Raw genomic sequence first — 27,944 nt, 5'->3', positions numbered from 1 at the left:
CATAATTATAATGATCAAAAGTCAAAAAGAGAAGAGACGCGGGTGTTTAGGACTGCGGGGCCAATATAGTGTACGGGCATGGGGTGTGTATAGCCTGAGGAGATTATGTGTAAGTCCATGTCGCTTATAGGATGTGTATAATGTATCAGCCCTGTATATTATGCACCCCTGTAGTGTATAGTGTGTATATCATATAACACAGTAGTATATAATGTATATACAGTCATGGCATCCTTGAAATTGTTCCAGAAAATGTAGTATTTCTCCCAGAAAATTATTGTAATTTCACGTTTTGTTATACACGTTTATTTCCTTGGTATATTATACACCCTGTAGTATGTGGTTATATATCTATTATATCGTTACACTCCTTGTATATACTGTATATCTGACATATCAGGAAGCTCCTGTCCCTGCGGCCTCCTCTGGGCCCTGCCTGTGCCCGGCCTCCTCTGGGCCCTGCCTGTGCCCGGCCTCCTCTGGGCCCTGCCTGTGCCCGGCCTCCTCTGGGCCCTGCCTGTGCCCGGCCTCCTCTGGGCCCTGCCTCCTCTGGGCCCTGCCTGTGCCCGGCCTCCTCTGGGCCCTGCCTGTGCCCGGCCTCCTCTGGGCCCTGCCTGTGCCCGGCCCCCGGTGCCGCCCTCTCCCGGCCGCCTATATTGATCTGCAGGCTGCTCTCCCCGGGTGTCTGCAGCTGTCAGTGGCGCACGCTCCTCGCTAATCCCCGCAGTCACAGCTTTACCATGGCGGATTATCACAAGCCCGACCAGCAGACGCTGCAGGCGCTGAAGGACACGGCCAACCGGCTGCGGATCCTGTCCATCAGGGCCACCACTGCGGCCGGCTCCGGGTGAGTGACGTGCCGGTCACCTGTGCGGGCACCAGCGGCGCCGCCCGGGGGATACTGCTGGGGACTAGGGAGACAGGGAAGAGACACACACTATAGCCACCTGCAGAGACAGAGACAGGGAAGAGACACTATAGACATCTGCAGAGACAGGGAAGAGACACTATAGACACCTGCAGAGACAGGGAAGAGACACTATAGACACCTGCAGAGACAGGGAAGAGACACTATAGCCACCTGCAGAGACAGGGAAGAGACACTATAGACACCTGCAGAGACAGAGACATTGAAGAGACCCTATAGACACCTGCAGAGACAGAGACATGGAAGAGACCCTGTAGACACCTGCAGAGACAGAGACAGGGAAGAGACGCTATAGCCACCTGCAGAGACAGAGACAGGGAAGAGAAGCTATAGCCACCTGCAGAGACAGAGACATGGAAGAGACACTATAGACATCTGAAGAGACAGGGAAGAGACACTATAGACACCTACAGAGACAGGGAAGAGACACAATAGCCACCTGCAGAGACAGGGAAGAGACACTATAGCCACCTGCAGAGACAGAGACAGGGAAGAGACACTATAGTCTTCTGAAGAGACAGGGAAGAGACACTATAGACATCTGAAGAGACAGGGAAGAGACACTATAGCCACCTGCAGAGACAGAGACAGGGAAGAGACACTATAGCCACCCTCAGAGACAGAGACAGGGAAGATACACTATAGCCACCTGCAGAGACAGGGAAGAGACACTATAGCCACCTGCAGAGACAGGGAAGAGACACTATAGCCACCTGCAGAGACAGAGACAGGGAAGAGACACTATAGCCACCCTCAGAGACAGAGACAGGGAAGATACACTATAGCCACCTGCAGAGACAGGGAAGAGACACTATAGCCACCTGCAGAGACAGGGAAGAGACACTATAGCCACCTGCAGAGACAGGGAAGAGACACTATAGCCACCTGCAGAGACAGAGACAGGGAAGAGACACTATAGCCACCTGCAGAGACAGGGAAGAGACACTATAGACACCTGCAGAGACAGGGAAGAGACACTATAGACACATGCAGAGACAGGGAAGAGACACTATAGACTTCTGAAGAGACAGGGAAGAAACACTATAGCCACCTGCAGAGACAGGGAAGAGACACTATAGACACCTGCAGAGACAGAGACAGGGAAGAGACACTATAGACACCTGCAGAGACAGAGACAGGGAAGAGACACTATAGACACCTGCAGAGACAGGGAAGAGACACTATAGACACCTGCAGAGACAGGGAAGAGAGACTATAGACACCTGCAGAGACAGGGAAGAGACACTATAGACACCTGGAGAGAGAGGGAAGAGACACTATAGACACCTGCAGAGACTGGGAAGAGACACTATAGACACCTGCAGACACAGGGAAGAGACACTATAGACACCTGGAGAGACAGGGAAGAGACACTATAGCCACCTGCAGAGACAGAGACAGGGAAGAGACACTATAGACATCTGAAGAGACAGGGGAGAGACACTATAGACACCTGCAGAGACAGGGAAGAGACACTATAGACACCTGGAGAGAGAGGGAAGAGACACTATAGACACCTGCAGAGACTGGGAAGAGACAGTATAGACACCTGCAGAGACTGGGAAGAGACAGTATAGACACCTGCAGACACAGGGAAGAGACACTATAGACACCTGCAGAGACAGAGACAGGGAAGAGACACTATAGACATCTGCAGAGACAGGGAAGAGACACTATAGACACCTGCAGAGACAGGGAAGAGACACTATAGACACCTGCAGAGACAGGGAAGAGACACTATAGCCACCTGCAGAGACAGGGAAGAGACACTATAGACACCTGCAGAGACAGAGACATTGAAGAGACCCTATAGACACCTGCAGAGACAGAGACATGGAAGAGACCCTGTAGACACCTGCAGAGACAGAGACAGGGAAGAGACGCTATAGCCACCTGCAGAGACAGAGACAGGGAAGAGAAGCTATAGCCACCTGCAGAGACAGAGACATGGAAGAGACACTATAGACATCTGAAGAGACAGGGAAGAGACACTATAGACACCTACAGAGACAGGGAAGAGACACAATAGCCACCTGCAGAGACAGGGAAGAGACACTATAGCCACCTGCAGAGACAGAGACAGGGAAGAGACACTATAGTCTTCTGAAGAGACAGGGAAGAGACACTATAGACATCTGAAGAGACAGGGAAGAGACACTATAGCCACCTGCAGAGACAGAGACAGGGAAGAGACACTATAGCCACCCTCAGAGACAGAGACAGGGAAGATACACTATAGCCACCTGCAGAGACAGGGAAGAGACACTATAGCCACCTGCAGAGACAGGGAAGAGACACTATAGCCACCTGCAGAGACAGAGACAGGGAAGAGACACTATAGCCACCCTCAGAGACAGAGACAGGGAAGATACACTATAGCCACCTGCAGAGACAGGGAAGAGACACTATAGCCACCTGCAGAGACAGGGAAGAGACACTATAGCCACCTGCAGAGACAGGGAAGAGACACTATAGCCACCTGCAGAGACAGAGACAGGGAAGAGACACTATAGCCACCTGCAGAGACAGGGAAGAGACACTATAGACACCTGCAGAGACAGGGAAGAGACACTATAGACACATGCAGAGACAGGGAAGAGACACTATAGACTTCTGAAGAGACAGGGAAGAAACACTATAGCCACCTGCAGAGACAGGGAAGAGACACTATAGACACCTGCAGAGACAGAGACAGGGAAGAGACACTATAGACACCTGCAGAGACAGAGACAGGGAAGAGACACTATAGACACCTGCAGAGACAGGGAAGAGACACTATAGACACCTGCAGAGACAGGGAAGAGAGACTATAGACACCTGCAGAGACAGGGAAGAGACACTATAGACACCTGGAGAGAGAGGGAAGAGACACTATAGACACCTGCAGAGACTGGGAAGAGACACTATAGACACCTGCAGACACAGGGAAGAGACACTATAGACACCTGGAGAGACAGGGAAGAGACACTATAGCCACCTGCAGAGACAGAGACAGGGAAGAGACACTATAGACATCTGAAGAGACAGGGGAGAGACACTATAGACACCTGCAGAGACAGGGAAGAGACACTATAGACACCTGGAGAGAGAGGGAAGAGACACTATAGACACCTGCAGAGACTGGGAAGAGACAGTATAGACACCTGCAGAGACTGGGAAGAGACAGTATAGACACCTGCAGACACAGGGAAGAGACACTATAGACACCTGCAGAGACAGAGACAGGGAAGAGACACTATAGACACCTGAAGAGACAGTATAGACACCTGCAGAGACAGGGAAGAGACACTATAGAAACCTGCAGAGACAGGGAAGAGACACTATAGACACCTGCAGAGAGAAGGGAAGAGACACTATAGACATCTGGAGAGACAGGGAAGAGACACTATAGACACCTGCAGAGAGAGGGAAGAGACACTATAGACACCTGCAGAGACAGGGAAGAGACACTATAGACACCTGCAGAGACAGAGACAGGGAAGAGACACTATAGACACCTGCAGAGGCAGAGACAGGGAAGAGACACTATAGACACCTGCAGAGACAGAGACAGGGAAGAGACACTATAGACACATGCAGAGACAGAGACAGGGAAGAGACACTATAGACACATGCAGAGACAGAGAGAGGGAAGAGACACTATAGACACCTGCAGAGACAGAGACAGGGAAGAGACACTATAGACACCTGCAGAGACAGGGAAGAGACACTATAGACACCTGCAGAGACAGGGAAGAGACACTATAGACACCTGCAGAGACAGGGAAGAGAGACTATAGACACCTGCAGAGAAAGGGAAGAGACACTATAGACACCTGCAGAGACAGGGAAGAGACACTATAGACACCTGGAGAGAGAGGGAAGAGACACTATAGACACCTGCAGAGACAGGGAAGAGACACTATAGACACCTGCAGAGACAGGGAAGAGAGACTATAGACACCTGCAGTGACAGGGAAGAGACACTATAGACACCTGGAGAGAGAGGGAAGAGACACTATAGACACCTGCAGAGACAGAGACAGGGAAGAGACACTATAGACACCTGCAGAGACAGTATAGACACCTGCAGAGACAGGGAAGAGACACTATAGAAACCTGCAGAGACAGGGAAGAGACACTATAGACACCTGCAGAGAGAAGGGAAGAGACACTATAGACATCTGGAGAGACAGGGAAGAGACACTATAGACACCTGCAGAGAGAGGGAAAAGACACTATAGACACCTGCAGAGACAGGGAAGAGACACTATAGACACCTGCAGAGGCAGAGACAGGGAAGAGACACTATAGACACCTGCAGAGACAGAGACAGGGAAGAGACACTATAGACACATGCAGAGACAGAGACAGGGAAGAGACACTATAGACACATGCAGAGACAGAGAGAGGGAAGAGACACTATAGACACCTGCAGAGACAGAGACAGGGAAGAGACACTATAGACACCTGCAGAGACAGGGAAGAGACACTATAGACACCTGCAGAGACAGGGAAGAGACACTATAGACACCTGCAGAGACAGGGAAGAGAGACTATAGACACCTGCAGAGAAAGGGAAGAGACACTATAGACACCTGCAGAGACAGGGAAGAGACACTATAGACACCTGGAGAGAGAGGGAAGAGACACTATAGACACCTGCAGAGACAGGGAAGAGACACTATAGACACCTGCAGAGACAGGGAAGAGAGACTATAGACACCTGCAGTGACAGGGAAGAGACACTATAGACACCTGGAGAGAGAGGGAAGAGACACTATAGACACCTGCAGAGACAGAGACAGGGAAGAGACACTATAGACACCTGCAGAGACAGTATAGACACCTGCAGAGACAGGGAAGAGACACTATAGAAACCTGCAGAGACAGGGAAGAGACACTATAGACACCTGCAGAGAGAAGGGAAGAGACACTATAGACATCTGGAGAGACAGGGAAGAGACACTATAGACACCTGCAGAGAGAGGGAAAAGACACTATAGACACCTGCAGAGACAGGGAAGAGACACTATAGACACCTACAGAGACAGGGAAGAGACACTATAGACACCTGCAGAGACAGAGACAGGGAAGAGACACTATAGACACCTGCAGAGACAGAGACAGGGAAGAGACACTATAGACACCTACAGAGACAGAGACAGGGAAGAGACACTATAGACACCTGCAGAGACAGAGACAGGGAAGAGACACTATAGACACCTGCAGAGACAGAGACTGGGAAGAGACACTATAGACACCTGCAGAGACAGGGAAGAGACACTATAGACACCTGCAGAGACAGGGAAGAGAGACTATAGACACCTGCAGAGACAGGGAAGAGACACTATAGACACCTGGAGAGAGAGGGAAGAGACACTATAGACACCTGGAGAGAGAGGGAAGAGACACTATAGACACCTGCAGAGACAGGGAAGAGACACTATAGACACCTGCAGAGACAGGGAAGAGAGACTATAGACACCTGCAGTGACAGGGAAGAGACACTATAGACACCTGGAGAGAGAGGGAAGAGACACTATAGACACCTGCAGAGACTGGGAAGAGACACTATAGACACCTGGAGAGACTGGGAAGAGACACTCTAGACACCTGGAGAGACAGGGAAGAGACACTATAGACACCTGCAGAGACAGAGACAGGGAAGAGACACTATAGACACCTGCAGAGACAGAGACAGGGAAGAGACACTATAGACACCTGAAGAGACAGTATAGACACCTACAGAGACAGGGAAGAGACACTATAGAAACCTGCAGAGACAGGGAAGAGACACTATAGACACCTGCAGAGAGAAGGGAAGAGACACTATAGACATCTGGAGAGACAGGGAAGAGACACTATAGACACCTGCAGAGAGAGGGAAGAGACACTATAGATACCTGCAGAGACAGGGAAGAGACACTATAGACACCTGCAGAGACAGGGAAGAGACACTATAGACACCTGCAGAGACAGGGAAGAGACACTATAGACACCTGCAGAGACAGAGACAGGGAAGAGACACTATAGACACCTGCAGAGACAGAGACATGGAAGAGACACTATAGACACCTGCAGAGACAGAGACAGGGAAGAGACACTATAGACACCTGCAGAGACAGAGACAGGGAAGAGACACTATAGACACCTGCAGAGACAGGGAAGAGACACTATAGACACCTGCAGAGACAGGAAAGAGAGACTATAGACACCTGCAGAGACAGGGAAGAGAGACTATAGACACCTGCAGAGACAGGGAAGAGACACTATAGACACCTGGAGAGAGAGGGAAGAGACACTATAGACACCTGCAGAGACAGGGAAGAGACACTATAGAAACCTGCAGAGACAGGGAAGAGACACTATAGACACCTGCAGAGAGAGGGAAGAGACACTATAGACACCTGCAGAGACAGGGAAGAGACACTATAGACACCTGCAGAGACAGGGAAGAGACACTATAGACACCTGCAGAGACAGAGACAGGGAAGAGACACTATAGACACCTGCAGAGACAGAGACAGGGAGGAGACACTATAGACACCTGCAGAAACAGAGACAGGGAAGAGACACTATAGACACCTGCAGAGACAGAGACTGGGAAGAGACACTATAGACACCTGCAGAGACAGGGAAGAGACACTATAGACTCCTGCAGAGACAGGGAAGAGAGACTATAGACACCTGCAGAGACAGGGAAGAGAGACTATAGACACCTGGAGAGAGAGGGAAGAGACACTATAGACACCTGCAGAAACAGGGAAGAGACACTATAGACACCTGCAGAGACAGGGAAGAGACACTATAGACACTTGGAGAGAGAGGGAAGAGACACTATAGACACCTGCAGAGACTGGGAAGAGACACTATAGACACCTGGAGAGACAGGGAAGAGACACTATAGACACCTGCAGAGACAGGGAAGAGACACTATAGACACCTGCAGAGACAGAGACAGGGAAGAGACACTATAGACACCTGAAGAGACAGTATAGACACCTGCAGAGACAGGGAAGAGACACTATAGAAACCTGCAGAGACAGGGAAGAGACACTATAGACACCTGCAGAGAGAAGGGAAGAGATACTATAGACATCTGGAGAGACAGGGAAGAGACACTATAGACACCTGCAGAGACTGGGAAGAGACACTATAGACACCTGCAGAGACTGGGAAGAGACACTATAGACACCTGCAGACACAGGGAAGAGACACTATAGACACCTGGAGAGACAGGGAAGAGACACTATAGCCACCTGCAGAGACAGAGACAGGGAAGAGACACTATAGACATCTGAAGAGACAGGGGAGAGACACTATAGACACCTGCAGAGACAGGGAAGAGACACTATAGACACCTGGAGAGAGAGGGAAGAGACACTATAGACACCTGCAGAGACTGGGAAGAGACAGTATAGACACCTGCAGAGACTGGGAAGAGACAGTATAGACACCTGCAGACACAGGGAAGAGACACTATAGACACCTGCAGAGACAGAGACAGGGAAGAGACACTATAGACACCTGAAGAGACAGTATAGACACCTGCAGAGACAGGGAAGAGACACTATAGAAACCTGCAGAGACAGGGAAGAGACACTATAGACACCTGCAGAGAGAAGGGAAGAGACCCTATAGACATCTGGAGAGACAGGGAAGAGACACTATAGACACCTGCAGAGAGAGGGAAGAGACACTATAGACACCTGCAGAGACAGGGAAGAGACACTATAGACACCTGCAGAGACAGAGACAGGGAAGAGACACTATAGACACCTGCAGAGGCAGAGACAGGGAAGAGACACTATAGACACCTGCAGAGACAGAGACAGGGAAGAGACACTATAGACACATGCAGAGACAGAGACAGGGAAGAGACACTATAGACACATGCAGAGACAGAGAGAGGGAAGAGACACTATAGACACCTGCAGAGACAGAGACAGGGAAGAGACACTATAGACACCTGCAGAGACAGGGAAGAGACACTATAGACACCTGCAGAGACAGGGAAGAGACACTATAGACACCTGCAGAGACAGGGAAGAGAGACTATAGACACCTGCAGAGAAAGGGAAGAGACACTATAGACACCTGCAGAGACAGGGAAGAGACACTATAGACACCTGGAGAGAGAGGGAAGAGACACTATAGACACCTGCAGAGACAGGGAAGAGACACTATAGACACCTGCAGAGACAGGGAAGAGAGACTATAGACACCTGCAGTGACAGGGAAGAGACACTATAGACACCTGGAGAGAGAGGGAAGAGACACTATAGACACCTGCAGAGACAGAGACAGGGAAGAGACACTATAGACACCTGCAGAGACAGTATAGACACCTGCAGAGACAGGGAAGAGACACTATAGAAACCTGCAGAGACAGGGAAGAGACACTATAGACACCTGCAGAGAGAAGGGAAGAGACACTATAGACATCTGGAGAGACAGGGAAGAGACACTATAGACACCTGCAGAGAGAGGGAAAAGACACTATAGACACCTGCAGAGACAGGGAAGAGACACTATAGACACCTACAGAGACAGGGAAGAGACACTATAGACACCTGCAGAGACAGAGACAGGGAAGAGACACTATAGACACCTGCAGAGACAGAGACAGGGAAGAGACACTATAGACACCTACAGAGACAGAGACAGGGAAGAGACACTATAGACACCTGCAGAGACAGAGACAGGGAAGAGACACTATAGACACCTGCAGAGACAGAGACTGGGAAGAGACACTATAGACACCTGCAGAGACAGGGAAGAGACACTATAGACACCTGCAGAGACAGGGAAGAGAGACTATAGACACCTGCAGAGACAGGGAAGAGACACTATAGACACCTGGAGAGAGAGGGAAGAGACACTATAGACACCTGGAGAGAGAGGGAAGAGACACTATAGACACCTGCAGAGACAGGGAAGAGACACTATAGACACCTGCAGAGACAGGGAAGAGAGACTATAGACACCTGCAGTGACAGGGAAGAGACACTATAGACACCTGGAGAGAGAGGGAAGAGACACTATAGACACCTGCAGAGACTGGGAAGAGACACTATAGACACCTGGAGAGACTGGGAAGAGACACTCTAGACACCTGGAGAGACAGGGAAGAGACACTATAGACACCTGCAGAGACAGAGACAGGGAAGAGACACTATAGACACCTGCAGAGACAGAGACAGGGAAGAGACACTATAGACACCTGAAGAGACAGTATAGACACCTACAGAGACAGGGAAGAGACACTATAGAAACCTGCAGAGACAGGGAAGAGACACTATAGACACCTGCAGAGAGAAGGGAAGAGACACTATAGACATCTGGAGAGACAGGGAAGAGACACTATAGACACCTGCAGAGAGAGGGAAGAGACACTATAGATACCTGCAGAGACAGGGAAGAGACACTATAGACACCTGCAGAGACAGGGAAGAGACACTATAGACACCTGCAGAGACAGGGAAGAGACACTATAGACACCTGCAGAGACAGAGACAGGGAAGAGACACTATAGACACCTGCAGAGACAGAGACATGGAAGAGACACTATAGACACCTGCAGAGACAGAGACAGGGAAGAGACACTATAGACACCTGCAGAGACAGAGACAGGGAAGAGACACTATAGACACCTGAAGAGACAGTATAGACACCTGCAGAGACAGGGAAGAGACACTATAGAAACCTGCAGAGACAGGGAAGAGACACTATAGACACCTGCAGAGAGAAGGGAAGAGATACTATAGACATCTGGAGAGACAGGGAAGAGACACTATAGACACCTGCAGAGACTGGGAAGAGACACTATAGACACCTGCAGAGACTGGGAAGAGACACTATAGACACCTGCAGACACAGGGAAGAGACACTATAGACACCTGCAGAGACAGGGAAGAGACACTATAGCCACCTGCAGAGACAGAGACAGGGAAGAGACACTATAGACATCTGAAGAGACAGGGGAGAGACACTATAGACACCTGCAGAGACAGGGAAGAGACACTATAGACACCTGGAGAGAGAGGGAAGAGACACTATAGACACCTGCAGAGACTGGGAAGAGACAGTATAGACACCTGCAGAGACTGGGAAGAGACAGTATAGACACCTGCAGACACAGGGAAGAGACACTATAGACACCTGCAGAGACAGAGACAGGGAAGAGACACTATAGACACCTGAAGAGACAGTATAGACACCTGCAGAGACAGGGAAGAGACACTATAGAAACCTGCAGAGACAGGGAAGAGACACTATAGACACCTGCAGAGAGAAGGGAAGAGACACTATAGACATCTGGAGAGACAGGGAAGAGACACTATAGACACCTGCAGAGAGAGGGAAGAGACACTATAGACACCTGCAGAGACAGGGAAGAGACACTATAGACACCTGCAGAGACAGAGACAGGGAAGAGACACTATAGACACCTGCAGAGGCAGAGACAGGGAAGAGACACTATAGACACCTGCAGAGACAGAGACAGGGAAGAGACACTATAGACACATGCAGAGACAGAGACAGGGAAGAGACACTATAGACACATGCAGAGACAGAGAGAGGGAAGAGACACTATAGACACCTGCAGAGACAGAGACAGGGAAGAGACACTATAGACACCTGCAGAGACAGGGAAGAGACACTATAGACACCTGCAGAGACAGGGAAGAGACACTATAGACACCTGCAGAGACAGGGAAGAGAGACTATAGACACCTGCAGAGAAAGGGAAGAGACACTATAGACACCTGCAGAGACAGGGAAGAGACACTATAGACACCTGGAGAGAGAGGGAAGAGACACTATAGACACCTGCAGAGACAGGGAAGAGACACTATAGACACCTGCAGAGACAGGGAAGAGAGACTATAGACACCTGCAGTGACAGGGAAGAGACACTATAGACACCTGGAGAGAGAGGGAAGAGACACTATAGACACCTGCAGAGACAGAGACAGGGAAGAGACACTATAGACACCTGCAGAGACAGTATAGACACCTGCAGAGACAGGGAAGAGACACTATAGAAACCTGCAGAGACAGGGAAGAGACACTATAGACACCTGCAGAGAGAAGGGAAGAGACACTATAGACATCTGGAGAGACAGGGAAGAGACACTATAGACACCTGCAGAGAGAGGGAAAAGACACTATAGACACCTGCAGAGACAGGGAAGAGACACTATAGACACCTACAGAGACAGGGAAGAGACACTATAGACACCTGCAGAGACAGAGACAGGGAAGAGACACTATAGACACCTGCAGAGACAGAGACAGGGAAGAGACACTATAGACACCTACAGAGACAGAGACAGGGAAGAGACACTATAGACACCTGCAGAGACAGAGACAGGGAAGAGACACTATAGACACCTGCAGAGACAGAGACTGGGAAGAGACACTATAGACACCTGCAGAGACAGGGAAGAGACACTATAGACACCTGCAGAGACAGGGAAGAGAGACTATAGACACCTGCAGAGACAGGGAAGAGACACTATAGACACCTGGAGAGAGAGGGAAGAGACACTATAGACACCTGGAGAGAGAGGGAAGAGACACTATAGACACCTGCAGAGACAGGGAAGAGACACTATAGACACCTGCAGAGACAGGGAAGAGAGACTATAGACACCTGCAGTGACAGGGAAGAGACACTATAGACACCTGGAGAGAGAGGGAAGAGACACTATAGACACCTGCAGAGACTGGGAAGAGACACTATAGACACCTGGAGAGACTGAGAAGAGACACTCTAGACACCTGGAGAGACAGGGAAGAGACACTATAGACACCTGCAGAGACAGAGACAGGGAAGAGACACTATAGACACCTGCAGAGACAGAGACAGGGAAGAGACACTATAGACACCTGAAGAGACAGTATAGACACCTACAGAGACAGGGAAGAGACACTATAGAAACCTGCAGAGACAGGGAAGAGACACTATAGACACCTGCAGAGAGAAGGGAAGAGACACTATAGACATCTGGAGAGACAGGGAAGAGACACTATAGACACCTGCAGAGAGAGGGAAGAGACACTATAGATACCTGCAGAGACAGGGAAGAGACACTATAGACACCTGCAGAGACAGGGAAGAGACACTATAGACACCTGCAGAGACAGGGAAGAGACACTATAGACACCTGCAGAGACAGAGACAGGGAAGAGACACTATAGACACCTGCAGAGACAGAGACATGGAAGAGACACTATAGACACCTGCAGAGACAGAGACAGGGAAGAGACACTATAGACACCTGCAGAGACAGAGACAGGGAAGAGACACTATAGACACCTGCAGAGACAGGGAAGAGACACTATAGACACCTGCAGAGACAGGAAAGAGAGACTATAGACACCTGCAGAGACAGGGAAGAGAGACTATAGACACCTGCAGAGACAGGGAAGAGACACTATAGACACCTGGAGAGAGAGGGAAGAGACACTATAGACACCTGCAGAGACAGGGAAGAGACACTATAGAAACCTGCAGAGACAGGGAAGAGACACTATAGACACCTGCAGAGAGAGGGAAGAGACACTATAGACACCTGCAGAGACAGGGAAGAGACACTATAGACACCTGCAGAGACAGGGAAGAGACACTATAGACACCTGCAGAGACAGAGACAGGGAAGAGACACTATAGACACCTGCAGAGACAGAGACAGGGAGGAGACACTATAGACACCTGCAGAAACAGAGACAGGGAAGAGACACTATAGACACCTGCAGAGACAGAGACTGGGAAGAGACACTATAGACACCTGCAGAGACAGGGAAGAGACACTATAGACTCCTGCAGAGACAGGGAAGAGAGACTATAGACACCTGCAGAGACAGGGAAGAGAGACTATAGACACCTGGAGAGAGAGGGAAGAGACACTATAGACACCTGCAGAAACAGGGAAGAGACACTATAGACACCTGCAGAGACAGGGAAGAGACACTATAGACACTTGGAGAGAGAGGGAAGAGACACTATAGACACCTGCAGAGACTGGGAAGAGACACTATAGACACCTGGAGAGACAGGGAAGAGACACTATAGACACCTGCAGAGACAGGGAAGAGACACTATAGACACCTGCAGAGACAGAGACAGGGAAGAGACACTATAGACACCTGAAGAGACAGTATAGACACCTGCAGAGACAGGGAAGAGACACTATAGAAACCTGCAGAGACAGGGAAGAGACACTATAGACACCTGCAGAGAGAAGGGAAGAGATACTATAGACATCTGGAGAGACAGGGAAGAGACACTATAGACACCTGCAGAGACTGGGAAGAGACACTATAGACACCTGGAGAGACAGGGAAGAGACACTATAGACACCTGCAGAGACAGAGACAGGGAAGAGACACTATAGACACCTGCAGAGACAGAGACAGGGAAGAGACACTATAGACACCTGAAGAGACAGTATAGACACCTGCAGAGACAGGGAAGAGACACTATAGAAACCTGAAGAGACACTATACACACCTGCAGAGAGAAGGGAAGAGACACTATAGACATCTGGAGAGACAGGGAAGAGACACTATAGACACCTGCAGAGAGAGGGAAGAGACACTATAGATACCTGCAGAGAGAGGGAAGAGACACTATAGACACCTACAGAGACAGGGAAGAGACACTATAGACACCTGCAGAGACAGAGACAGGGAAGAGACACTATAGACACCTGCAGAGACAGAGACAGGGAAGAGACACTATAGACACCTGCAGAGACAGAGACAGGGAAGAGACACTATAGACACCTGCAGAGACAGAGACAGGGAAGAGACACTATAGACACCTGCAGAGACAGGGAAGAGACACTATAGACACCTGCAGAGACACGGAAGAGAGACTATAGACACCTGCAGAGACAGGGAAGAGACACTATAGACACCTGGAGAGAGAGGGAAGAGACACTATAGACACCTGCAGAGACAGGGAAGAGACACTATAGACACCTGCAGAGACAGGGAAGAGAGACTATAGACACCTGCAGTGACAGGGAAGAGACACTATAGACACCTGGAGAGAGAGGGAAGAGACACTATAGACACCTGCAGAGACTGGGAAGCGACACTATAGACACCTGCAGACACAGGGAAGAGACACTATAGACACCTGGAGAGACAGGGACAGGGAAGAGACACTATAGACACCTGCAGAGACAGGGAAGAGACACTATAGACACCTGCAGAGACAGGGAAGAGACACTATAGACACCTGCAGAGACAGGGAAGAGACACTATAGACACCTGCAGAGACAGAGACAGGGAAGAGACACTATAGACACCTGCAGAGACAGAGACAGGGAAGAGACACTATAGACACCTGCAGAGACAGGGAAGAGACACTATAGACACCTGCAGAGACAGGGAAGAGACACTATAGACACCTGCAGAGACAGGGAAGAGACACTATAGACACCTGCAGAGACAGAGACAGGGAAGAGACACTATAGACACCTGCAGAGACAGAGACAGGGAAGAGACACTATAGACACATGCAGAGGCAGAGACAGAGACAGGGAAGAGACACTATAGACACCTGCAGAGACAGAGACAGGGAAGAGACACTATAGACACCTGCAGAGACTAGGAGCAGACATTATAGACAACTGGAGAGACAGGAAGGAGACACTATAGACACCTGCGGAGACAGAGACATAAGCGGCAGAGAGCTGAGACATGTAATAGACACTATGGACATCTGCGGAGACAAAAGATGGAGACACAAGAGGGAGCGCAGGAGGAGGCCGGTCTCACCCCTGTTACCCCTCATTCCTGGTGATTTATAGCTCATGTATCCTACATCTGACTTATTCTGTACCAGCGGCTCCTCACCATTCACTCACTGTCCATTGTGGAAGAAGAATGTGGAGGAGGAACTTTCTGAAAGTTTAAACTTTGGTTCTGGCACAAAAAAATTTGGTGCTTTGTACAGTATAGAAACCGCGACTCCTGAGACTGTAAAGTGATCTCTATCTATCTATCTATCTATCTATCTATCTATCTATCTATCTATCTATCTATCTATCTATCTATTATCTATCTATCTATCTATCATCTATATATCTATCCATATCTATCTATTATCTATCTATTATCTATCTATCTATTATCTATCTATTATCCATCTATTATCCATCTATTATCTATTAACTATGTAAATGCAAAATTGCACCTGCTTTGGAGGTGGTAGTGGCCCCCTTACCTCTTGGGCCCCTGGGCGGCTGCACAGGTTGCACCAATGATATGTCCGCCCCTGAATCTCATATCTAACATCTATTTATTCATCCATGCTTTTATCCTTCTATATTCTATCTATCCATCCTTTTGTCTTTTTGTCTGGTCACTATCTATCTATCTATCTATCTATCTATCTATCTATCTATCTATCTATCTATCTATCTATCTATCTATCTATCTATCCTTTATATACACATACTAATAAGACGACTATAGTGAAGTTGTGTGATGTTATAGGATCAGTAACCTGCAGATTGGGGCTGCGCTGACCCCTGTATGTGACACATGAGCTGCACGCAGTGGACCCCGTTCTCCCGGGCCGAACACAACTGATGAAAAAGTTGTGAATTTGATGCTTCCAAATGATATCAATAAACCAGACAGAGAAATGTTACAGGAAGGTTTCTCTACCCAAATCACAGGCTTAATCCCGACAATGCGCAGTCCGCGGTCCATAGGATTGGGGGACAACTTACCAATCGCTAAGGGTCAGACCGCTGGAACCTCCGACAGTCCTAAGAACAGTCCTGGGGGAGTGCGGCACATGCCCAACCTCTGCTCTGTTCATTGTCTATGGACTGATGGAAATAGCCTGGGTCTCGGAGTCACTGGGGGGTCCCTGCAGTGTTACCCCCACCCATCAGTAAGTTATCCCCTAACCTAAAAATTGTGGATAATTTACTGTAATAAATCTTGTGAATAACGCTTTAAACGGATGTTTATCATGTATTTGGGGCTAAAAATCATTTTTGCTATTGGGTTTCATTAACATTTTGCCCCATTTGAAATCTACAGGCTCTTTGTTTCTTTACACATTCAACTTTGATGTGGTCTGTGGTCAAAAATCAGTCTCGATGATCCCAGAAAAAGACCTATAAAAGAGTTACACACTCCCTATTAGACCATCATAGTGGGCTGACTGATGGATTCTCAGTTGACGCATTCTGCAGCAATAGATCATGCAACACGGAGGCTATAGAAGCCAAAATGGAGTAAACTTTTTTAATGAAACTCAACTGCAAAAATGATTTTTAGCCCCAAATACATGCATTTAAGTAAAAAAAAACATAGACAATCCCTTTAATTTTTCTTCTGTTCTACGCTAAACTTCAGGCATTTCAGATTGTTGTAAATTTATACTCCTTTTTTTTTAAAGGAGAGAGGCTTTAAAGGTTATATTTCAGTAGTTGCAGTTTGAGTGACTTCTTTTCCTGGTACTATACTCCTGATAGACAATTGCTCACAATGCAATTACTCAACACATAATTGTATTCAAAAGGGAGTGTAAGGAAGCTTGAGCAATACAGCGAGGAGCGTCTGATGAAGGAAGGAGCTGTCATGTGTTTCCTCATACTGAAATGTACATAATTATCATATATGTATTATCTGTGCTGAAGATAATGGAACGAGTGATACAAGGAAATAGAACTGGTGACCAGGAAATAATGCAGAATATACAGAGCTGCCGCTATAGAAAACCGTTCTTGTGTAAGAAAGGAAACTAGTGAATTACCTGTCCCAGAAAAAGGAGTGCCACGGGCATAGGAGGAAGGATGTACTGACATGGGAGTGATAATATCACAGATAATGCACAATAAACAGAAATAGAAAGGAAATTTACTGTTTATGCAATCATGAAAAAAATCTGATAATTCAGCATCTGTCAGACTCATGGATGCCAGATTAAGGGAGTGTTGTGTATATATATATACTGTATATATATATATATATATATATATATATATATATATATGTAATATATTATATGGATATACAGTATGTAATATTATATGTATATATGTATATATATATATATATATATATATATATATATATACACTGCTCAAAAAAATAACGGGAACACTCAAATAACACATCCTAGATCTGAATAAATGAAATATTCTCATTGAATACTTTGTTCTGTACAAAGTTGAATGTGCTGACAACAAAATCACACAAAAATCATCAATGGAAATCAAATTTATTAACCAATGGAGGCCTGGATTTGGAGTCACCCCCAAAATTAAAGTGGAAAAACACACTACAGGCTGATCCAACTTTGATGTAATGTCCTTAAAACAAGTCAAAATGAGTCTCAGTATTGTGTGTGGCCTCCACGTGCCTGTATGACCTCCCTACAACGCCTGGGCATGCTCCTGATGAGGTTGTGGATGGTCTCCTGTGGGATCTCCTCCCAGACCTGGACTAAAGCATCCGACAACTCCTGGACAGTCTGTGGTGCAACGTGACGTTGGTGGATGGAGCGAGAGATGATGTCCCAGATGTGCTCAATCGGATTCAGGTCTGGGGAACGGGCGGGCCAGTCCATAGCTTCAATGCCTTCATCTTGCAGGAACTGCTGACACACTCCAGCCACATGAGGTCTGGCATTGTCCTGCATTAGGAGGAACCCAGGGCCAACCGCACCAGCATATGGTCTCACAAGGGGTCGGAGGATCTCATCTCGGCACCTAATGGCAGTCAGGCTACCTCTGGCGAGCACATGGGAGGGCTGTGCGGCCCTTCAAAGAAATGCCAACCCACACCATTACTGACCCACTGCCAAACTGGTCATGCTGAAGGATATTGCAGGCAGCAGATCGCTCTCCACGGCGTCTCCAGACTCTGTCACTTCTGTCACATGTGCTCAGTGTGAACCTGCTTTCATCTGTGAAGAGCACAGGGCGCCAGTGGCGACTTTGCCAATCCTGGTGTTCTGTGGCAAATGCAAAGCGTCCTGCACGGCGTTGGGCTGTGAGCACAACCCCCATCTGTGGACGTCGGGCCCTCATACCACCCTCATGGAGTCGGTTTCTAACCGTTTGTGCAGACACATGCACGCTTGTGGCCTGCTGGAGGTCATTTTGCAGGGCTCTGGCAGTGCTCCTCCTGTTCCTCCTTGCACAAAGGCGGAGGTAGCGGTCCTGCTGCTGGGTTGTTGCCCTCCTACGGCCCCCTCCACGTCTCCTGGTGTACTGGCCTGTCTCCTGGTAGCGCCTCCAGCCTCTGGACACTACGCTGACAGACACAGCAAACCTTGCCACAGCTCGCATTGATGTGCCATCCTGGAGGAGATCCCACAGGAGACCATCCGCAACCTCATCAGGAGCATGCCCAGGCATTGTAGGGAGGTCATACAGGCACGTGGAGGCCACACCTAATACTGAGCTTAATTTTGACTTGTTTTGAGGACATTACATCAAAGTTGGATCAGCCTGTAGTGTGTTTTTCCACTTTAATTTTAGGGTGACTCGAAATCCAGGCCTCCATTGGTTAATAAATTTGATTTCCATTGATGATTTTTGTGTGATTTTGTTGTCAGCACATTCAACTTTATACAGAACAAAGTATTCAATGAGAATATTTCACTCATTCAGATCTAGGATGTGTTATTTGAGTGTTCCCTTTATTTTCTTGAGCAGTATATATATATATATATATATATATATATATATATACAGTACAGACCAAAAGTTTGGACACACCTTCTCATTTAAAGATTTTTCTGTATTTTCATGACTTTGAAAATTGTACATTCACACCGAAGGCATCAATACTATGAATTAACACATGTGGAATTATATACTTAACAAAAAAGTGTGAAACAACTGAAAATATGTCTTATATTCTAGGTTCTTCAAAGTGGCCACCTTTTGCTTTGATGACTGCTTTGCACACTCTTGGCATTCTCTTGATGAGCTTCAAGAGGTAGTCACTGGAAATGGTCTTCCAACAATCTTGAAGGAGTTCCCAGAGATGCTTAGCACTTGTTGGCCCTTTTGCCTTCACTCTGCAGTCCAGCTCACCCCAAACCATCTCGATTGGGTTCAGGTCTGGTGACTGTGGAGGCCAGGTCATCTGGCGTAGCACCCCATCACTCTCCTTCTTGGTCAAATAGCCCTTACACAGCCTGGAGGTGTGTTTGGGGTCATTGTCCTGTTGAAAAATACATGATGGTCCAACTAAACACAAACTGGATGGAATAGCATGCCGCTGCAAGATGCTGTGGTAGCCATGCTTGTTCAGTATGCCTTCAATTTTGAATAAATCCCCAACAGTGTCACCAGCAAAGCACCCCCACACCATCACACCTCCTCCTTCATGCTTCACGGTGGGAACCAGGCATGTAGAGTCCACCCGTTCACTTTTTCTGCGTCGCACAAAGACGCGGAGGTTGAAACCAAAGATCTCAAATTTGGACTCATCAGACCAAAGCACAGATTTCCACTGGTCTAATGTCCATTCCTTGTGTTCTTTAGCCCAAACAAGTCTCTTCTGCTTGGTTTCCTAGCAGCTATTTTACCATGAAGGCCTGCTGCACAAAGTCTCCTCTTAACAGTTGTTGAAGAGATGTGTCTGCTGCTAGAACTCTGTGTGGCATTGACCTGGTCTCTAATCTGACCTGCTGTTAACCTGCGATTTCTGAGGCTGGTGACTCGGATAAACTTATCCTCAGAAGCAGAGGTGACTCTTGGTCTTCCTTTCCTGGGGCAGTCCTCATGTGAGCAAGTTTCTTTGTAGCGCTTGATGGTTTTTGCAACTGCACTTGGGGACACTTTCAAAGTTTTCCCAATTTTTCGGACTGACTGACCTTCATTTCTTAAAGTAATGATGGCCACTCGTTTTTCTTTACTTAGCTGATTTTTCTTGCCATAATACTAATTCTAACAGTCTATTCAGTAGGACTATCAGCTGTGTACCCACCAGACTTCTGCACAACACAACTGATGGTCCCAACCCCATTTATAAGGCAAGAAATCCCACTTATGAAACCTGACAGGGCACACCTGTGAAGTGAAAACCATTTCCGGTGACTAACTCTTGAAGCTCATCAAGAGAATGCCAAGAGTGTGCAAAACAGTCATCAAAGCAAAAGGTGGCTACTTTGAAGAACCTAGAATATAAGACATATTTTCAGTTGTTTCACACTTTTTTGTTAAGTATATAATTCCACATGTGTTAATTCATAGTTTTGATGCCTTCAGTGTGAATGTACAATTTTCATAGTCATGAAAATACAGAAAAATCTTTAAATGAGAAGGTGTGTCCAAACTTTTGGTCTGTACTGTACATATATATATATATATATGGTATAAAGAGAGAGAATAGGTCCCTTATGGATGCTGTCGGACATGTATGCGCACTACATTGGCCACACTAAGGATGAATGCCCGTGCCACTGTCCCCCATAGAGACGCATTATCTAAAAAAAAAAAAATAAGTATATATATTGACAGAAGTCATGGCAGTTACTGAGACTCACGCGCCTTTTTGCCAGGATTCTTTATAACCCACTCACATTGACTGACTACAGTAGTAACTTGCTGGGACGTGTGATCCTGGCACAGGGCGCAATCATTTACCTTCTCTTGATATTGCCCCCCATTCCCTCCAAAAACTGTTGAACATTCACATTCCGATGCTCCACGTATCAGTTAAAACAGATCTGTCCCCATATTCCACAGTTTAAACTGTATACTTTATTAATTAGACCTCTGGACCTGATTAAACCGGTATATTTACTTTGCAAATTCATAAAAAAAGGCTGTAGAATCATGTAAAAAATTAGTATTTTATGGGTCCAGCTAAAGTGTGAGAGAGCTCATGAGTCACAGTGTTTTTAATCTTCGCCCCACGCAGCCTGACTGACAGCTGCAGCTTGTACTGAGCAGTGTGACAGCAGCAGGGAGGAGGGACACGGAGGAGCTGTCAATCGGGCTAGGTGGACGGAGATCTTTTAAAAAAGGATTGTACAGCCAATCTGACATGGATTTTCACAGTAAATACACCAGTTTCATCTGGTGATTTACCCACTTTAATACGCATTTTAAAATGAATAATACAAATTATAAACTTGCAAAAAAAGATCAAGACCAGGCATGTGACATCTGCTGAGAGACATGCATCACCGGTGGAAGTGGAATAACTCTTTAATAATGATTGCATCCATATGGAACTATCATCTGTAAATTTGGAGGCGCTCTGTGATGCGTCCCACAATAGTTCCCCCTTATCTAGAACCCTTTAAAGAGTAACTGTCTTAATTGTTTTCATAAAACAATAGTACACTTTAAAATAAGAAACTTTGTATTATATCTTATCAGAGAAATCTGTTTCTTTCTCCTCCTGAGCTGAATTAATTCTCAAAATCCTGAATTCACAGGTAAAATCTGTCTTCAGTGAACACAGATTGTTACATTACTGTGATAGTGGATGACAGCTGGTGCTTCTTAAGTTCTATGGAGAACTGTAACTGTTGTTACAGGAGAACTTGCAGCAGAATGTCTGTATGGGCCTCAGGTGCCTCCTCTTTCCATAGAATCTTAGAAGCACCAACTGTCACTTCCAATCTCAGTAATGTAAACATCTGTCTTCATTGAATACAGATTTTACCACTGAATTGAGAATGAAAGATCAGTCTAGGATACATATGTCAAACTCTGACCTGCGGGCCAAATCTGGTATGGAGGACTATGTGGGGCCAATTGTACTGTATGGAGGACTATGTGGGGCCATTATTCTGTATGGAGGACTATGTGGGGCCATTATTCTGTATGGAGGACTATGTGGGGCCATTATACTGTATGCAGGACTATGTGGGGCCCATTATACTGTATGGAGGACGATGTGGGGCCCATTATACTGTATGCAGGACTATGTGGGGCCCATTATACTGTATGGAGGACTATGTGGGGCCCATTATACTGTATGGAGGACTATGTGGGGCCCATTATACTGTATGCAGTACTATGTAGGGCCCATTATTCTGTATGGAGGACTATGTGGGGCCCATTATACTGTATGGAGGACTATGTGGGGCCCATTATACTGTATGCAGGACTATGTGGGGCCATTATTCTGTATGGAGGACTATGTGGGGCCCATTATACTGTATGCAGGACTATGTGGGGCCCATTATACTGTATGGAGGACTATGTGGGGCCATTATTCTGTATGGAGGACTATGTGGGGCCATTATTCTGTATGGAGGACTATGTGGGGCCCATTATACTGTATGGAGGACTATGTGGGGCCCATTATACTGTATGGAGGACTATGTGGTGGCCATTATTTTGTATGGAGGACTATGTGGGGCTCATTATACTGTATGGAGGACTATGTGGGGCCCATTATACTGTATGCAGGACTATGTGGGGCCCATTATACTGTATGGAGGACTATGTGGGGCCCATTATACTGTATGCAGGACTATGTGGGGCCCATTATACTGTATGGAGGACTATGTGGGGCCCATTATACTGTATGCAGGACTATGTGGGGCCCATTATACTGTATGGAGGACTATGTGGGGCCCATTATACTGTATGGAGGACTATGTGGGGCCCATTATACTGTATGCAGGACTATGTAGGGCCCATTATTCTGTATGGAGGACTGTGGGGCCCATTATACTGTATGGAGGACTATGTGGGGCCCATTATACTGTATGCAGGACTATGTGGGGCCATTATTCTGTATGGAGGACTATGTGGGGCCCATTATACTGTATGGAGGACTATGTGGGGCCCATTATACTGTATGGAGGACTATGTGGGGCCCATTATACTGTATGGAGGACTATGTGGGGCCCATTATACTGTATGCAGGACTATGTAGGGCCCATTATTCTGTATGGAGGACTGTGGGGCCCATTATACTGTATGGAGGACTATGTGGGGCCCATTATACTGTATGCAGGACTATGTGGGGCCATTATTCTGTATGGAGGACTATGTGGGGCCCATTATACTGTATGCAGGACTATGTGAGGCCCATTATACTGTATGGAGGACTATGTGGGGCCATTATTCTGTATGGAGGACTATGTGGGGCCATTATTCTGTATGGAGGACTATGTGGGGCCCATTATACTGTATGGAGGACTATGTGGGGCCCATTATACTTTATGGAGGACTATGTGGTGGCCATTATTTTGTATGGAGGACTATGTGGGGCTCATTATTTTGTATGGAGGACTATGTGGGGCTCATTATTCTGTATGGAGGACAATGTGGGGCCCATTATACTGTATGGAGGACTATGTGGGGCCCATTATTCTGTATGGAGCACTATGTGGTGCCCATTATTCTGTATGGAGGACTATGTGGTGCCCATTATACTGTATGGAGCACTATGTGGTGCCCATTATACTGTATGGATGACTATGTGGGGCCATTATTCTGTATGGAGGACTATGTGAGGCCCATTATTCTGTATGGAGGACTATGTGGTGCCCTTTATTCTGTATGGAGGACTATGTGGGGCCCTTTATTCTGTATGGAGGACTATGTGGGGCCCTTTATTCTGTATGGAGGATTATGTGGGGCCATTATACTGTATGGAGGACTATGTGTGCCCCATTATTCTGTATGGAGGACTATGTGTGCCCCATTATTCTGTATGGAGGACTATGTGTGCCCCATTATTCCCTATGGAGGACTATGTGTGCCCCATTATTCTGTATGGAGGACTATGTGTGGCCATTATTCTGTATGGAGGACTATGTGTGGCCAATTATTCTGTATGGAGGACTATGTGTGGCCAATTATTCTGTATGGAGGACTATGTGGTGCCCATTATTCTGTATGGAGGACTATGTGTAGCCCATTATTCTGTATGCAGGACTATGTGGGGCCATTATTCTGTATGGAAGACTATGTATGGCCCATTATTCTGTATGGAGGACTATGTGGTGCCCATTATTCTGTATGGAGGACTATGTGTAGCCCATTATTCTGTATGGAGGACTATGTGGTGCCCATTATTCTGTATGGAGGACTATGTGGTGCTCTGTATGGAGGACTATGTGGGGCCCTTTATTCTGTATGGAGGATTATGTGGGGCCATTATACTGTATGGAGGACTATGTGTGCCCCATTATTCTGTATGGAGGACTATGTGTGCCCCATTATTCTGTATGGAGGACTATGTGTGCCCCATTATTCTGTATGGAGGACTATGTGTGCCCCATTATTCTGTATGGAGGACTATGTGTGCCCCATTATTCTGTATGGAGGACTATGTGTGCCCCATTATTCTGTATGGAGGACTATGTGTGCCCCATTATTCTGTATGGAGGACTATGTGGGGCCATTATTCTGTATGGAGGACTATGTGTGGCCAATTATTCTGTATGGAGGACTATGTGTGGCCAATTATTCTGTATGGAGGACTATGTGTGGCCAATTATTCTGTATGGAGGACTATGTGGTGCCCATTATTCTGTATGGAGGACTATGTGTAGCCCATTATTCTGTATGGAGGACTATGTGGTGCCCATTATTCTGTATGGAAGACTATGTGTGGCCCATTATTCTGTATGGAGGACTATGTGGTGCCCATTATTCTGTATGATGGACTATGTGGTGCCCATTATTCTGTATGATGGACTATGTGGTGCCAATTATACTGTATGGAGGACTATGTGGTGCCCTTATACTGTATGGAGCACTATGTGGGGCCCATTATTCTGTATGGAAGACTATGTGGTGCCCATTATTCTGTATGATGGACTATGTGGTGCCATTATTTTGTATGGAGGACTATGTAGGGCCCATTATTCTGTATGGAGCACTATGTGGGGCCCATTATTCTGTATGGAGGACTATGTGGGGCCCTTTATTCAGTATGGAGGACTATGTGAGGGCCATTATTCTGTATGGAGGACTCCGTGGGGGCCATTATACTGTATGGACATGCCTGCTTTAGGAGCAGAAAGAAGCAAATTTTTCTGATAAAATAGATTACAAAGTTGCTTATTTACTTGTGCACTATTGATTTCTGAAATAAAATTACTTTTTAAGGGACAGATAAGTCTTGTAAAGCCATCCCAGAAATGATTTTATTACCTGGAAGGGTGAGATCACGCTGATATAATGGATTGTGAATTTTCCAGTGTGTCTCAGCCTGACATTATGGGCGATTTCTGGCTGGGAGCACAATAATTTATGCTTTTTTTCACACAGAAAAGCAAAGTCAGAATGAATGAATAACAAAAACACAAGACGCCCTTGGTGCGCCGAATGTCCTGAGGCTCCGCTATCTCCGACTCCTGACCAAACACATCAGCTAATCCTCTGCCCAACATCCCAGATATGTGGAAATCCCTCCAGTGTTCTTCCCCATTCATAACCAGCGGGCCCTACTGTTGTGGCAGCTGCCGCCCTCGTGTTTATATGCCGAAATATACATTTTATCCAAAGAGTCAGAAAAAGATGTAATTTCATATCTTATAATGGGGGCGGTAATTGTAAAATCGTATCCTGTGTATATGTGATTATCAGCTAGTTATATTGACAATAGAGGGCATTTAAATACAAATTATTATTATTGTTTTTTTATTTCTGTATTATTTATTTTATTTTTATGTAATTAGATTTTGTTACGTTTTTATGTTTTCATTTTTTCTTCCCCTTCTTCCAAGAGCCGTAACTTTTTTTTAGTTTTTTCACCGCCATCGGTATATAGATGGGCTTTGTTTGCAGGACGAGTTTTACTTTTGCAGCATTTATTATACCATAGTTTGTACTGAAAAACAGGACAAAAAATTCCAATTCCAGATTCATGCAATGATTAAGAATTCTTATCCGAAACGCGTTTGCCCATAGCCCCACTATAGGGCTTTCGACATATGGTTTTTCTAAGTTTTTAAATTTTCCTTAATAAATTGATATTTTTTTATGGGAATTCCTGACGCTGGAATTTCTATCTTTTTTTCGCCAAAAAATTCCAAGTGCAGTGAAATGATGATTTTTTTTTTTTTAGTTTCGCCATTGTTTTTTCGGATCTAGTTTTTACAATATTCATAAAACTAGGAAAAGGGGGAGGGGGTGACACAAACTTTTATATAGTTATATAAAAAGTTAAAAATTAATAATAATAAAAAATAATTATATAATATATACAGTATATATATAATATATATATATATTATTTTTTTTCGTTTATGTTACTGTAATGCAGTATATAGTGAAAATGATGATCTCTTATGAAGCCAAGCTTGTGGCTGGGCTTCACAGGAGTACCAAGACAGCAATGCTGGGGGCCTTCAGCAAGCAATTAATTGCCATGGCAATCCATCTGCACCCCATGATTATAATATGGGGGTCCGACGGGCTTCAGAAAATGGTGCACTACTGGGATCATGCTGTCAGAGATTGACAGCAGCATTTACCCTTCTAAATGGGTTTCCCTCATTAATAAAACCATCAGAGTCCCCTTATTCATAAGGACCCATCACCTCTCTGGAAATCTTTGTCTTACTAAATATTTGAATTAGTCATATATATGAAGCGAAACTGCTGCATCTTTTCTCGGGTTTCTGGATTGTGCCGTTCCTCTGTTATTCCTCTTGGAAATATGAATAAATTGACAATTAGGTGTTAACAGTTGGGGTGAGTCCCTGCACACAGTGACATTGTCCAGTGAGAGCTTACAATGTATAGACCCACCCATTTGAATAACACCCAGTTGTCAGTTTAGGCATCCATTTTTAGGAGGAATAACAGAGGATCGGAACAATGCAGAGATCTAACAGCTCCAGAATTATTAATGAATGGGAACACTAAAGCCGACATAGTAATTGTAGAGGACCACAGTAAGAGAGACAACTGAGACCCCCCGGAACAGTATAGGGACCGGACCCCCATAACAGTGACCCAATATTGAACTGCCTGCAATGTACAACATGCAGACATTTATATCGTAGTGATAAAAAAAGTATGTATGTGCTCTGTATACTGGAGATTTGTATATA

The 27,944-nt window shown here is 46.3% G+C and overlaps 1 protein-coding gene across 1 annotated transcript in view; it reads left to right on the top strand.

The window, feature by feature from the left end:
• The first annotated feature begins 611 nt into the window (after positions 1 to 611).
• The window catches only part of TKT (transketolase), a 59,440-nt gene continuing 32,107 nt past the window's right edge, over positions 612 to 27,944 (top strand). Inside the window, exon 1 of the mRNA XM_073644560.1 lies at positions 612 to 847. Within this exon, the coding sequence (XP_073500661.1) occupies positions 741 to 847 (107 nt within the window). The 5' untranslated portion in view covers positions 612 to 740. The remainder of the gene's footprint in view (positions 848 to 27,944) is intronic.

This window comes from Phyllobates terribilis, unplaced genomic scaffold (assembly GCF_046119375.1).
Source record: "Phyllobates terribilis strain yellow unplaced genomic scaffold, ASM4611937v1 Scaffold_8__6_contigs__length_399053987, whole genome shotgun sequence".
NCBI classification, from domain to species: domain Eukaryota; kingdom Metazoa; phylum Chordata; class Amphibia; order Anura; family Dendrobatidae; genus Phyllobates; species Phyllobates terribilis.
The sequence above is the reverse complement of the archived record's forward strand: the minus strand, read 5'-3'. Positions and strand labels throughout refer to the sequence as shown.